This window comes from Anomaloglossus baeobatrachus, chromosome 5, assembly GCF_048569485.1.
Source record: "Anomaloglossus baeobatrachus isolate aAnoBae1 chromosome 5, aAnoBae1.hap1, whole genome shotgun sequence".
NCBI lineage: Eukaryota > Metazoa > Chordata > Amphibia > Anura > Aromobatidae > Anomaloglossus > Anomaloglossus baeobatrachus.
The window spans coordinates 488,470,819-488,484,768 of NC_134357.1; the positions used below are offsets into that span (position 1 = coordinate 488,470,819).

The following is a 13,950-nucleotide window of genomic DNA, read 5'->3' on the forward strand; positions in this document are numbered from 1 at the left end:
AGTCTGCATACTTTTTCGAAGCACTACCCAAGGCATGCTCATGCTTTGGCAGACGCGGGCTTGGGCAGACGCATCTTTCCGGCGTCTGTCGCCCATTTGTGAAGTTAGGTTTTGCCTGCTTCTCAGTTGTCTGTTTTTTCCCACCCATGGACTGCTTTAGAACGTCCCATGGTCTGGGTCTCCCATAGGAACGATAAAGAAAAAGAGAATTTTGTTACTTACCGTAAATTCTTTTTCTTATAGTTCCGTCATGGGAGACCCAGCACCCTCCCTATTGCCTGTTGGCAGGTTTCTTGTTCCGTGTGTCTTCACCGGCTGTTATTGTTGTAGACAGAGGTTCCGGTTCTTCCGGATTTTACTCTGTCTCTTCTTGTGGGTGGATGTCCTCCTTCAGCTTTTGCACTAAACTGGCTAGGACTGGCTAGCAGGGGGTGTATATGCTAGGAGGGAGGCGCTACACGTTTTGAGTGTAGTAACTTTGTGTGTCCTCCGGGGGCAGTAGCTATACACCCATGGTCTGGGTCTCCCATGATGGAACTATAAGAAAAAGAATTTACGGTAAGTAACAAAATTCTCTTTTTCTCAGCAATCCACTCGCTCCAAACAGCAGGAGTGATAATACCTGTCCCGGACGACGTGAAGTTCAGGGGTTTTTATTCCAACCTCTTTGTGGTCCCCAAAAAGGATGGGTCAGTTCGACCCATCCTGGACCTCAAACACCTGAACAAACATGCACGTACGGAGATTCAGAATGGAGTCCCTAAGGTCCATTATTGCATCCATGGTTGAAGGGGAATTCCTCGCCTTAGATATCAAGGACGCGTACCTGCACATACCCATCGCCCCAGATCACCAAACGTTCCTCCGCTTCGCATTTCAGGACTCCCACTTTCAATTCGTAGCTCTACCCTTCGGCCTTGCCACCGCACCAAGGGTCTTCACCAAAGTCATGGAGGCCGCCATAAGCGTCCTTCACGCGAGGGGTGTAGTCGTTCTCCCTTACTTGGATGACCTCCTCATCAAGGCCCCGTCCTTCCGCGACTGCTCAACCAGCGTACAGATCACTGTGGACACCCTATCCCGCTTAGGGTGGCTAGTGAATCTAGATAAATCATCCCCGATCCCATCACGATCCTTCACCTTCCTGGGCATGTCCCTGGACACCCGTCGGGGCTTGATCTATCTCCCCCTGGACAAGGCGATCGCTCTTCAACGAGCGGTACACTGCCTTCTACGTCCTCCGTCTCGCTCCAATCGATTCAGCATGAAGGTGCTCGGCAGGATGGTGGCGGCTATGGAAGCAGTACCCTTTGCTCAATTGCACCTCCGCCCACTGCAGCTAGCCCTTCTAGCGGCGTGGGACAAGAGCCCCTTCTCCCCGGACAGACATCTTCACCTGACGCCTTCAGTCAGGTACGCACTCCGCTGGTGGCTTCGGTCCTCATCCCTATCGAAGGGGAGATCTTTTCTCCCAGCGAACTGGCTGGTCCTGACCATGGACGCCAGCCTCCTAGGCTGGGGAGCAGTGTACCGGCACCACACTGCTCAAGGACGTTGGACGCCCCAGGAGTCTTCCCTACCCATAAACATCCTGGAAATCTGCGCGATCTTCCTCGCGCTCAGGGCATTCTGCCCTCTGCTAGCGGGTCATCAGATTCGAGTCCAATCATACAATGCGACAGCTGTAGCCTACATCAATCGCCAAGGGGTACACCTGCAGCAAGGCAGCTTATCTCGAGGCCCACAGGATCCTCAGCTGGGCTGAATCGACAGGGTCAGTGATATCAGCGGTACACATACCGGGAGTAGAGAACTGGGCAGCAGACTTCTAAGTTGCCAAGGCCTGGCCGCCGGAGAGTGGTCTCTCCACCCAGAAGTGTTCCTACACATTTGCACTCGCTGGGGTACACCAGACGTGGATCTAATGGCCTCAAGGTTGAAACCGCAAAGGTACACGTGTTCATAGCCAGGTCACGCGATCCGCAGTCCATTGGCGCGGATGCTCTAGTCTGCTCCTGGCTCCACTTCCGCCTGCCTTACATATTTCCACCCCTACCTCTGCTGCCGCGGGTAATCAGGAAAATCAAGGCAGAGGGAGTCCCGGTGATACTGATAGCACCGGACTGGCCCAGGCACGCCTGGCACGCCGAATTAGTACAAATGCTCGTAGACGTACCGTGGCGCCTTCCAGACATCCCAGACTTGCTGACACAAGGGCCCATTTCCCATCAGAACTCCAGAGCCCTGAAGGTGACGGCATGGCCATTGAGACCTGGGTATTAACAAGAGCAGGATTCTCCCCCGCGGTTATCTCCACCATGATCAGCGCCCGAAAGCCTGCTTCATCCCGCATTTACCACCGTACGTGGAAAATCTTCCTTTCATGGAGCAGGGAAACTAATGTCCAGCCTCTGCCTCTGGCCATACCCAGAATTCTCGATTTCTTTGTCGCTCCATTGGGAGACCCAGACAATTGGGTGTATAGCTTCTGCCTCCGGAGGACACACAAAGTATTACACTTTAAAAAGTGTAACCCCTCCCCTCTGCCTATACACCCTCCCGTGCATCACGGGCTCCTCAGTTTTATGCTTTGTGTAGGAGGCGGCACACATCCACTCATGCATCTCCATTTTAGTCAGCAGCAGCTGCTGATTTTATCGGTTGGAAGAAAAGAGGGCCCCCACAGGGCCCCCGGCATGCTCCCTTCTCACCCCACTTAGTCGGCGGTGCTGTTAAGGTTGAGGTACCCATTGCGGGTACAGAGGCTGGAGCCACATGCCGTTTTCCTTCACCATCCCTTAGAGGCTCTGGATGAAGTGGGATCCTAACCGGTCATCCATTCACTGGGACCGGGCTCCCTCCGCAGCCCCTGTGGGAATCTGCCGGACAGGAGTCTATTGTATCCTCATGGACAAGGCCCTGCATCAAAAGGTACTCTGTGTCCCCATGGGGACGGTGCATGGAGCGCTTGTTTCACAGACGCTGCTTCAGCTGCTGGTTTGTGAAGACCGGGACTTCCGCGCCGACCGCGCCTGTTTGTCGGCCGCGGTATTAAATCTAGTCCCCGGTTTCATTGCGGCCTAGTACCATAACTCCCGCCCCCGGGCCTGCCAGTCAGGAGTAAGGGCGGGACGGTCGACCTGACGTCGGCAGTGAGGGCTGGAGCATACTTTAGGTGTCCCCCCCCCCCCCCCCCCCCCTCACTGATCACTGTAGGGCCCCAGATTCCCGCACTTTAATAGTCGCCACCCACGGCTCCCTCCTCCCCTGAGAGCTCCGGCAGCCATTTTTATACAACATTCTACCGGTGGAGGATTTCAGGAACGAGCTCTGGGAGACCTAAGGCAGGGAATCTGGTGGACACACACTCCGCTTTGGGCGGTCGGTAAGCCACACCGGTCACCCGGTGCTGGTCCCCCTAGGGTGCCGGAGTATATATATATATATATATATTTGTATATATTTTCTCTGTCGGCCGGGTTGTTTGCTTTTGGCTATATACCCTCAGTGATCACTCTCCTAGGAGACAACAGCATGTCGTCCACAAGGAGCAAGGGCGCTAAGGCAAAGGGTTTTTTTGCAACCTGTACCTCTTGTAGGGCTATGTTACCTGCGGGTTCCACCTACCCTCACTGTGAGCAATGCTCGACCCCTGTTGCACTTGCCCAGCCGGAGCCTCGGTCACTAGTGGGCCCCTCGGCTCAGGCAGACCCTCCTGCTTCCCCTGTCCAGGAGGCAGGGACAGAGTTGGCAGTTTTTGCTGAGAAACTCTCTGAGTCACTTTCACAATCCATGGCTCAGTCTATGGACAAATGGTCTTCCAAGCTACTAGAAGCCTTGCAGTCCAGACCGGTCCTTACACAGGCCCCAGGCACTGTTGGATCATCGCCTCCAGGCCCCTCTCGGTCTGCGCCGCAGCGTGCTCCCGGGGTGGCCCCTAGGTCTCACGTGGAGGACTCCTGCACGGACCACAGTCCCAGACCGGCTAAGCGGGCTCGCTGGGAATCTTCCCCGACATCCTCACACTGCTCGGGGTCTCAGCTTGAGGACTCTCTGGAGGATGAGGCGGACGTCGCAGCTCAGGGCTCTGACCCTGACGTTGCTCTCAATCTTGATACACCTGAAGGGGACGCCATAGTAAATGACCTTATATCGTCCATCAACCAGGTGCTAGATCTCTCTCCCCCAGCTCCACCTATAGAGGAGTCGGCTTCGCAGCAGGAGAAACACCAGTTTAGGTTTCCCAAACGTACACGGAGTGCGTTTTTCGATCACTCCAACTTCAGAGATGCTGTCCAGAAGCACAGAGCTTTTCCGGACAAGCGCTTTACTAAGCGCCTTAATGACACACGTTACCCCTTCCCCTCTGACGTAGTTAAGGGTTGGGCTCAATGTCCAAAGGTGGATCCTCCAGTCTCTAGACTGGCGGCTAGATCTGTAGTATCAGTTGCAGATGGCTCATCGCTCAAGGATGCCACTGACAGGCAGATAGAGCTCCTGGTGAAATCCATCTATGAAGCCACAGGTGCGTCTTTTGCCCCGGCCTTTGCAGCCGTGTGGGCACTCCAAGCTATCTCAGCTTGTTTGTCTGAGATTAATGCGGTGACACGTACCTCTGCTCCGCAAGTTGCGTCTTTGACTTCTCAGGCGTCGGCTTTTTCGTCCTACGCCATGAACGCCGTCCTGGACTCTGCTAGCCGTACAGCGGTAGCATCCGCTAATTCGGTGGCAGTCCGCAGAGCCATGTGGCTACGCGAATGGAAGGCAGACTCTGCTTCCAAGAAGTTCTTAACCGGTTTGCCGTTTGCTGGCGACCGTTTGTTTGGCGAACGATTGGATGAAATTATTAAGGAATCCAAGGGAAAGGACTCGTCCTTACCCCAGTCCAAACCGAAGAGACCTCAGCAACGGAAAATACAACCGAGGTTTCGGTCCTTTCGGCCCTCAGCCAAGTCCCAATCCTCCTCGTCCAACAGGCCAGAGAAGGGCCAGAGGAACTCTTTTGCGTGGCGGTCTAAGGCACGCCCCCAAAAAAACGCCGGAGGCACTGCCTCCAAGGCGGCCTCCTCATGACTCTCGGCATCCCCTAGCCGCATCCTCGGTCGGTGGCAGGCTCTCCCGCTTTTGCGACGCCTGGTGGCCACATGTCCAAGACCGATGGGTGAGAGACATTCTGTCTCACGGTTACAGGATAGAGTTCAGCTCTTGTCCCCCGACTCGTTTCTTCAGAACATCTCCGCCCCCCGAGCGAGCCGATGCACTTTTTCAGGCGGTGAACACTCTGAAGACAGAAGGAGTTGTGATCCCTGTTCCCCTCCAGGAACATGGTCGCGGCTTTTACTCCAACTTGTTTGTGGTGCCAAAGAAGGACGGCTCGTTCCGTCCCATTCTGGACCTCAAACTGCTCAACAGACATGTGAGCACCAGACGGTTTCGGATGGAATCTCTCCGCTCTGTCATCGCTTCGATGTCACAAGGAGACTTCCTAGCATCGATCGACATCAAGGATGCTTATCTCCATGTGCCGATCGCACCCGAACATCAACGCTTTTTGCGTTTCGCCATCGGGGACGAACACCTTCAGTTCGTGGCATTGCCTTTCGGCCTGGCGACAGCCCCACGGGTGTTCACCAAGGTCATGGCATCTGTTGTGGCGGTCCTAGACTCTCAGGGCCACTCGGTGATTCCCTACTTAGACGATCTTCTGGTCAGGGCACCCTCTCAGATGGCGTGTCAAAACAGCCTTTCCGTCACTCTGGCGACTCTCCAGAAGTTCGGGTGGATCATCAACTTCCCAAAATCCAAGTTGACACCGACCCAATCACTGACGTACCTTGGGATGGAGTTTCATACTCAGTCAGCAGTAGTCATGCTACCGCTGGACAAGCAGCTTTCGCTGCAGGCAGGGGTGCAATCTCTTCTTCGGGGTCAGTCGCACCCCTTGAGGCGCCTCATGCACTTCCTGGGGAAGATGGTGGCAGCGATGGAGGCAGTGCCCTTCGCGCAATTCCATCTGCGGCCACTCCAGTGGGACATTCTCCGCAAATGGGACAGGAGGTCGACTTCACTCGACAGGAACGTCTCTCTTTCCCTTGCAACCAAGACGTCACTTCAGTGGTGGCTCCTTCCCAACTCTCTATCGCAGGGAAAATCCTTTCTACCCCCCACCTGAGCTGTGGTCACGACGGACGCGAGCCTGTCAGGGTGGGGGGCGGTTTTTCTCCACCACAGGGCTCAGGGAACCTGGACTCCGATAGAGTCCTCCCTTCAGATCAATATTCTGGAGATAAGGGCAGTGTATCTAGCCCTATTGGCCTTTCATCGGTGGCTGGAGGGCAGGCAGATCCGGATCCAGTCGGACAACGCCACTGCCGTCGCATACATCAACCACCAAGGCGGCACTCGCAGTCGTCAAGCCTTCCAGGAAGTCCGACGAATTCTGCAGTGGGTGGAAGCCACAGCTTCCACCATTTCCGCAGTTCACATCCCGGGCGTAGAAAACTGGGAAGCAGATTTTCTCAGCCGACAGGGCATGGACGCGGGGGAATGGTCTCTTCACCCAGACGTATTTCGAGAGATCTGTCGCCGCTGGGGAACGCCGGACGTCGATCTCATGGCGTCACGGCACAACAACAAAGTCCCGGCATTCATGGCCCGGTCTCAAGATCACAGAGCTCTGGCGGCGGACGCATTAGTTCAGGATTGGTCGCAGTTTCGACTGCCCTATGTATTTCCTCCTCTGGCGATGCTGCCCAGAGTGCTGCGCAAGATCAGGTCCGACTGTCGTCGCGCCATTCTCGTCGCCCCAGATTGGCCGAGGCGGTCATGGTACCCGGATCTGTGGCATCTCACGGTGGGTCAACCGTGGGCGCTCCCAGACCGCCCAAACTTGCTGTCTCAAGGGCCGTTTTTCCATCTGAATTCTGTGGCCCTCAACCTGACTGTGTGGCCATTGAGTCCTGGCTCCTAGCGTCCTCAGGGTTATCTCAAGATGTCATTGCCACTATGAGACAGGCCAGGAAACCAACGTCCGCCAAGATCTATCACAGGTCTTGGAGGATCTTCTTATCCTGGTGCTCTGATAGGGGTTTTTCTCCCTGGCCCTTTGCCTTACCCACTTTTCTTTCATTCCTTCAATCCGGAATGGACAAGGGTTTGTCTCTCGGCTCTCTCAAGGGTCAAGTATCGGCGCTATCCGTATTTTTTCAAAAGCGTCTAGCCAGGCTTCCGCAGGTCCGCACGTTCCTGCAGGGAGTTTGCCACATAGTCCCACCTTACAAGCGTCCGCTGGAACCCTGGGATCTTAACAGGGTGCTAACGGCTCTTCAGAAACCACCTTTCGAGCCGCTGCGGGATGTCTCTTTATCACGTCTTTCGCAGAAGGTGGCATTTCTAGTGGCAGTTACATCGCTCCGTAGAGTGTCGGAGCTGGCAGCGCTGTCATGCAAAGCCCCCTTCCTGGTTTTTCACCAGGATAAGGTGGTTCTGCGTCCGGTCCCGGAATTTCTCCCTAAGGTGGTATCCCCTTTTCATCTCAATCAGGATATCTCCTTACCTTCATTTTGCCCTCATCCAGTTCACCAATGTGAAAAGGATTTGCACTCGTTAGATCTGGTGAGAGCTCTCCGGCTCTACGTGTCTCGCACGGCGCCCCTGCGCCGTTCAGATGCGCTCTTTGTCCTTGTCGCTGGCCAGCGTAAGGGTTCGCAGGCTTCCAAGTCAACCTTGGCTCGGTGGATCAAGGAACCGATTCTTGAAGCCTACCGTTCTTCTGGGCTTCCGCTTCCTTTGGGGCTGAAAGCCCATTCTACCAGAGCCGTGGGTGCGTCCTGGGCATTGCGGCACCGGGCTACGGCTCAGCAGGTGTGTCAGGCAGCTACCTGGTCTAGTCTGCACACTTTCACGAAACACTATCAGGTGCATACCTATGCTTCGGCAGACGCCAGTCTAGGTAGGCGAGTCCTTCAGGCGGCGGTTGCCCACCTGTAAGAGGGGGCCGTTTCGGCTCTTTTTATTGAGGTATTCTTTTACCCACCCAGGGACTGCTTTTGGACGTCCCAATTGTCTGGGTCTCCCAATGGAGCGACAAAGAAGAAGGGAATTTTGTTTACTTACCGTAAATTCCTTTTCTTCTAGCTCCTATTGGGAGACCCAGCACCCGCCCCTGTTCCCTTCGGGCTGTTTGTTCTTTTGTGTACACATGTTGTTCATGTTGAATTGTTCTTTTGGTTCATGGTCTTCAGTTCTCCGAACATCCTTCGGATTGAATTTACCTTAGACCAATTTATAAGTTTCCTCCTTCCTGCTTTTGCACCAAAACTGAGGAGCCCGTGATGCACGGGAGGGTGTATAGGCAGAGGGGAGGGGTTACACTTTTTAAAGTGTAATACTTTGTGTGGCCTCCGGAGGCAGAAGCTATACACCCAATTGTCTGGGTCTCCCAATAGGAGCTAGAAGAAAAGGAATTTACGGTAAGTAAACAAAATTCCCTTCTTTCTGCAGGTTGGCTCTCAGTTCCCTTAAAGGGCAGGTCTCAGCGCTCTCAATCTTCTACCAATGCCGCCTGGCTCAAAAAAAACGCAGGTCAAGACCTTCCTCCAGGGCGTTTCCCATCTAGTTCCCCCGTACAATTGGCCGCTGGAACCATGGGACCTCAATCTCGTTCTGGACGGTCTCCAGAGGTCCCCCTTTGAACCTCTCAAGGAATCCTCCCTTGCTTTTCTGTCCTGGAAGGTAACGTTCCTGGTGGCAATTACGTCCATCAGACGGGTTTCGGAGCTGGCAGCACTCTCTTGCCGCGAGCTTTTTCTGATTTTTCACTAGGACAAGGTGGTTCTGCGCCCCCTTCCGGATTTTCTTCCAAAGGTTCCTACCCCGTTTCATTTGAACGAGGACATTGTTCTGCCTTCCTTTTGTCCACACGCAGTTCATAGGATGGAAAGGTCTCTGCATTCGTTAGACCTCGTCAGAGCTCTCAGATATTACATATCCAGGACAGCCCCCTTTAAGAAGGGACAGGCAACTTCAAAGGTGACTCTGGCTCGCTGGATTCGCTCTGCGATCCAGGAAGTCTACCGCTTGCAACTCAAGCCCATTCCTAGTGGGCTACGGGCTCATTCCACGCGAGCAGTTGGCGCTTCGTGGGCCATTCGGCATCAGGCTTCGGTGGAACAGGTGTGTAAGGCTGCGACCTGGTCTAGCTTACATACGTTTTCAAAGCATTACATAGTCCATACCCAGGTTTCAGCTGAGGCAAATCTGGGTAGGACAATTCTGCAAACGGCAGTAGAGCACCTTCTCTCAGTAGGTGCTCCAGGCTGTCTGGGACTGGTTCCTAGTCCTTGGATTGTGTTGTCTTCTTTTATTTTTCCCACCCATGGACTGCTTTAGGACGTCCCATGGTCCTTTGTCCCCCAATGAGGTGTCAGAGAAAAACGGATTTTTGTGTACTCACCGTAAAATCGTTTTCTCTTAGCCATCATTGGGGGACACAGCACCCACCCTGTTGCCCTGTTGGGCCTTGGTTCTCTCAGTACCTTATTTGGTTATGACTCTTTTTTTTCTCATGTTCCTCTTTGTTGAGGTAAGTTTTTACTGGCTTTTTCTCCTACTGCTTGTGTACTAAAACTGAGCTTGCCTGGCCCGGCCAGGGGGTGTATACTGCAGAGGAGGAGCTATGCTTTTGCATCTACTTAGTGTCCTCCTATGGATAGGCAGCATAACACCCATAGTCTTGTGTCCCCCAATGATGGCTAAGAGAAAACGATTTTACGGTAAGTACACAAAAATCCGTTTTTTTGTGTGGGGGGGGGAAGCTTCCCTACTTGATCTAAAGAAGGGCAACACTATTTATTAGGAACGAAGAACACAGGTAAAAAAAAAATCCTTTCTTAACCCACATGGGCTTTCAGATAAGTTTTTTTTTCCAGTAACTTGAATGGAAGATAAAGTGCAGTAATCGGCAGCGGAAAAGAAGGAAAATATACAGGTCTGTTGTGTTCTATCCTGTACAACACAGGGGCCTAACAATCGCGGTTGCAGTGGGTTCAACTGCGCCAGTGTGGGAGGGGAGCCTGCCTACACCAATTTCACCTGGTTATGTTGGCCAATCAGAGGTCGGCAGCTGATGTCGGCTAGCCAGCAATGGGCGGCACATTGCAGTGACGTCATCTGCTGCATGTGTTGGTACGCAGAAGTCAGCTGCCAGCTTCTGCGCCAGCTCTGGAAGAGGTCGACACATGTTGTGGGAGCAGGGCAAGGGGAGAATAATACTTTTCTTTCTTTTTAAAATATACTAGAGAAGAACAGAAGGGGCCCAGAACAGGGGGCATTATACTAGGAAGGGGCCCAAGAATTGGGTACATTGTTATAGCATGTGAAACTGAATAGAGGGCATTAATATATGGGGGACATTAATAATGAAAAGGGCCAAGATGGGAACATTATACCGGAATAGTGACATTATTCCAGAATGGGGGAGACATTATAAAAGGAAAGGGCCCAGGAATGAGGTACATTGTCATAGCATGGGGCCCAGAATAGAGCCCATTATTACATGGGGGACATTAATAATGAAAAGGGCCAAGATGGGAACATTATACCGGAATAGTGACATTATTCCAGAATGGGGGAGACATTATACAAGGAAAGGGCCCAGGAATGAGGTACATTGTCATAGCATGGGGCCCAGAATAGAGCCCATTATTACATGGGGGACATTAATAATGAAAAGGGCCAAGATGGGAACATTATACCGGAATAGTGACATTATTCCAGAATGGGGGAGACATTATACAAGGAAAGGGCCCAGGAATGAGGTACATTGTCATAGCATGGGGCCCAGAATAGAGCCCATTATTACATGGGGGACATTAATAATGAAAAGGGCCAAGATGGGAACATTATACCGGAATAGTGACATTATTCCAGGATGGGGGGGACATTATACAAGGAAGGGGCCCAGGAATGAGGTACATTGTCATAGCATGGGGCCCAGAATAGAGCCCATTATTACATGGGGGACATTAATAATGAAAAGGACCAAGATGGGAACATTATACCGGAATAGTGACATTATTCCAGAATGGGGGAGACATTATACATGGAAGGGGCCCAGGAATGAGGTACATTGTCATAGCATGGGGCCCAGAATGGAGGGCTTTTTTAATGTAAGGGGTCAAGACCCCATTATTACACTCGGGGCGAACATGCATTTTTTTCATATAGGATCTACACCGCTACAAGGCCCCATACGTTTGACCAACATGCAGGAGGGGACCCACGTCCAAATTTTCCATCAAGCCTATCGAACCACGGCTACAATGCTTATATCCAGCTGCTGCCAGAGCGATTTTCAGCTGATCGGTGGGAATGCCAAGTGTCAGACCTCCATGATCTGAAATTCTGTGGATAGGTCATCAGTTATTACGTCTCAGATATACCCTTTAATTGTAGCTCCGCTGTAAAGTTGTCTGCATGTAGCCTTTTTCCATCCTATTGAGCACTTTCCATTTATTTTCAGGTTATCTACATTGAAGACGGTGGCACATGAGAAGAGCAGGTCTTTAGCGAAGCTCAACCAGGTGATGTCCTTGAGCCGGGAGTTGCTTTCTGGACAGTCAGTGACTTCTCCAGTCCGATGTGTGTTCAGGGTGTCATGGACCCACTTGCTTCAGAAAGCCTCTGTGACCGCCAGCTGCAGTCTGGAAAACAAGAGCGACTACATGTTGGAGCACGGCTGGAGCTTGTGTCTCCTCGTCAGGACCGACCCAATCACTTCTTATTCCTTTCCTCTTTTGTTGCTAAAACCCGGGGAGACTAAAGAATTTGCTTTTCCTTTATACGGACAGGAACTGAGTAGCGTGGATTTTCCTATTAAAATATCATGTTCCTTATTCTACAGTTTAAAGGGATTTGCTGCAGACTGTGTTAACCCTTTAGAGCTGGACATTTGTTCATCACAAAAACATGGAGTCTGCGTCCCCCTACAGGAGCACATCATTGATGTATTACAATGCCTGCGTCTCAGCCCCTCAACTGCTCATTGCTCCGGTTTATCACACACTTTGCTGGAGGATACAGTTCAAGCCTTTTGGAAATTGGCGTATGTAAGTGACAAGCAGACGCCCTCTGTGGCCGCTTCTAATCAGGGACTTGATTATACAACGCCTCTGAAAGCTTCAGTTCGACTGTCGGCCGCGCTGTTGACGCGTGCCTTACAGAATAAAACATCTGGTGAGTTAGTGCTGTGTATTATATCTGTATTACACACATTTAGTCTTGTATGTGGCACACCGTGGCTCAGCATTAGTACTGGGGTCCTGGGTTCACACCTGACCAAAGACGTGATGAAGTTTGGATGTTTGATGGGTTACAATGACGCTACATTTTCCTCTCAAACATGCTGATAAGTTCATTGACTTCCTGTCAAACTTAGCCCTGGATAGGAAATTTCGATTGCAAGAAGAAAAATGTAAGATCTGCTGCTCCTGCTCCATGTTTGGCCGGATATATTCACAGCTGTAACTTATTTCTTGTCTGTAATGAAAAATATGTCTATATATATTTATAGCAGACTTTTCTAATCTGTATTGTGCCAGTATCCTGTAGCACTAAGGTCTAATGGTTCAGGGGCCTCCAGGCCCAGACGAGTATACAGCCTCAGACGCTTCCTTAAGGCATATTCATTTGATGTGTAGGGCAATCACAACTTAGGTACATTGCAGTCCATTTCTGTCTTTCTACGTACGGCTGGACCAAGGCTAGTAGAAATACTAAAATGGGGGGTTATTATATTCGGCTATGTAGCATCTATATAGAACAGCTATATGTAGCATCTATACATCTATATAGAACAACATCTATATAGAACAGCTATGTTACATCAGATTTTGATACAATAGGATCCTGATTAATTTACTGCTATTCGGGTAAATGGAGTGTGTGGTCTGGCTTCTTATCCTAAATTTTCTGGTGCAGCTTGTTAAAGGGTTGATATTGACTTTTAGGATTGCTACATCCAATAAATGTCGTTAGATTACAAGTTCTTCTCCTCTCAGAACAGGCTATTTGCATATGTAAATTCCCTGAGGAGTCTTGCATGAAGTATAAAGGCCCCTTTACACACTGAGACTTTTTAGCGATCCCAACCTGGCCGGGATCTCTACAAAGTCTCTGGTGAGTCGCTGGTGAGCTGCCAAACAGGCATACCGGGAAAACGACGCAACAGCGATCCGGACCTGCAGAACGACCTAGCTAGTCATTGGGGACGTTGTAAAGCAGCTTTTTTGAAAGGGAAGCCGCTAACGAAGTCGCTGTAAAGGCCCCTTTACACACTGAGACTTTCTAGCGATCATGCTGCACAGCGGGAAACAAAGGACCAAAGAATGGTCCTGAACGATTTGTAGCGATCAGCAACTTCATAGCAGGGGCCAGGTCGCTGATGTGTTTCACACACTGCAATGTCGCTGGGGAGGTCGCTATTACGTTACAAAACCGGTGACGTTACAGCGTTGTCGTTTCCGATGTTGCAGTGTGTAAAGGGGCCTTAAGGCTTTGTCCACACGCTGAAGATTTGGTACAGAAAACGGCTATGTGCGCACAGTGCATTTTTTGCGGCGTTTTTGCTCGCTTTTCGGGTGCATTTTTGGCCTCAAAACTGCATGACTTTGCTTCCCCAGCAAAGTCTATGAGTTTTCATTTTTGCTGTACGCACACAACTTTTTTTTTTAAGCTGCGTTTTTGAGTTTAAAAAAAAAATGGACATGTCAATTCTTTCCTGCGTTTTTCACCCATGCAATGCATTGGGAAAAACGTAGAAAAACGCAGAGATCAAAAACGCAGCAAAAAACGCACCAAATCGCGGTAAAAACTCATGCGTTTTTTTGACACTTTTTTTGCCGCGGGTGCGTTTTTGTGCGTTTTTAGCGGCCAAAAACGCACAAAAAACGC

At 51.2% G+C, this 13,950-nt stretch overlaps 1 protein-coding gene across 3 annotated transcripts in view; it reads left to right on the forward strand.

Moving 5' to 3' along the window:
- The window catches only part of FAAP100 (FA core complex associated protein 100), a 188,367-nt gene that overhangs the window by 124,373 nt on the left and 50,044 nt on the right, over positions 1-13,950 (forward strand). For all 3 annotated transcript variants that reach the window (XM_075350697.1, XM_075350696.1, XM_075350698.1), the window contains exon 6: positions 11,522-12,234. In XM_075350697.1, the coding sequence (XP_075206812.1) occupies positions 11,522-12,234 (713 nt within the window). The remainder of the gene's footprint in view (positions 1-11,521; positions 12,235-13,950) is intronic.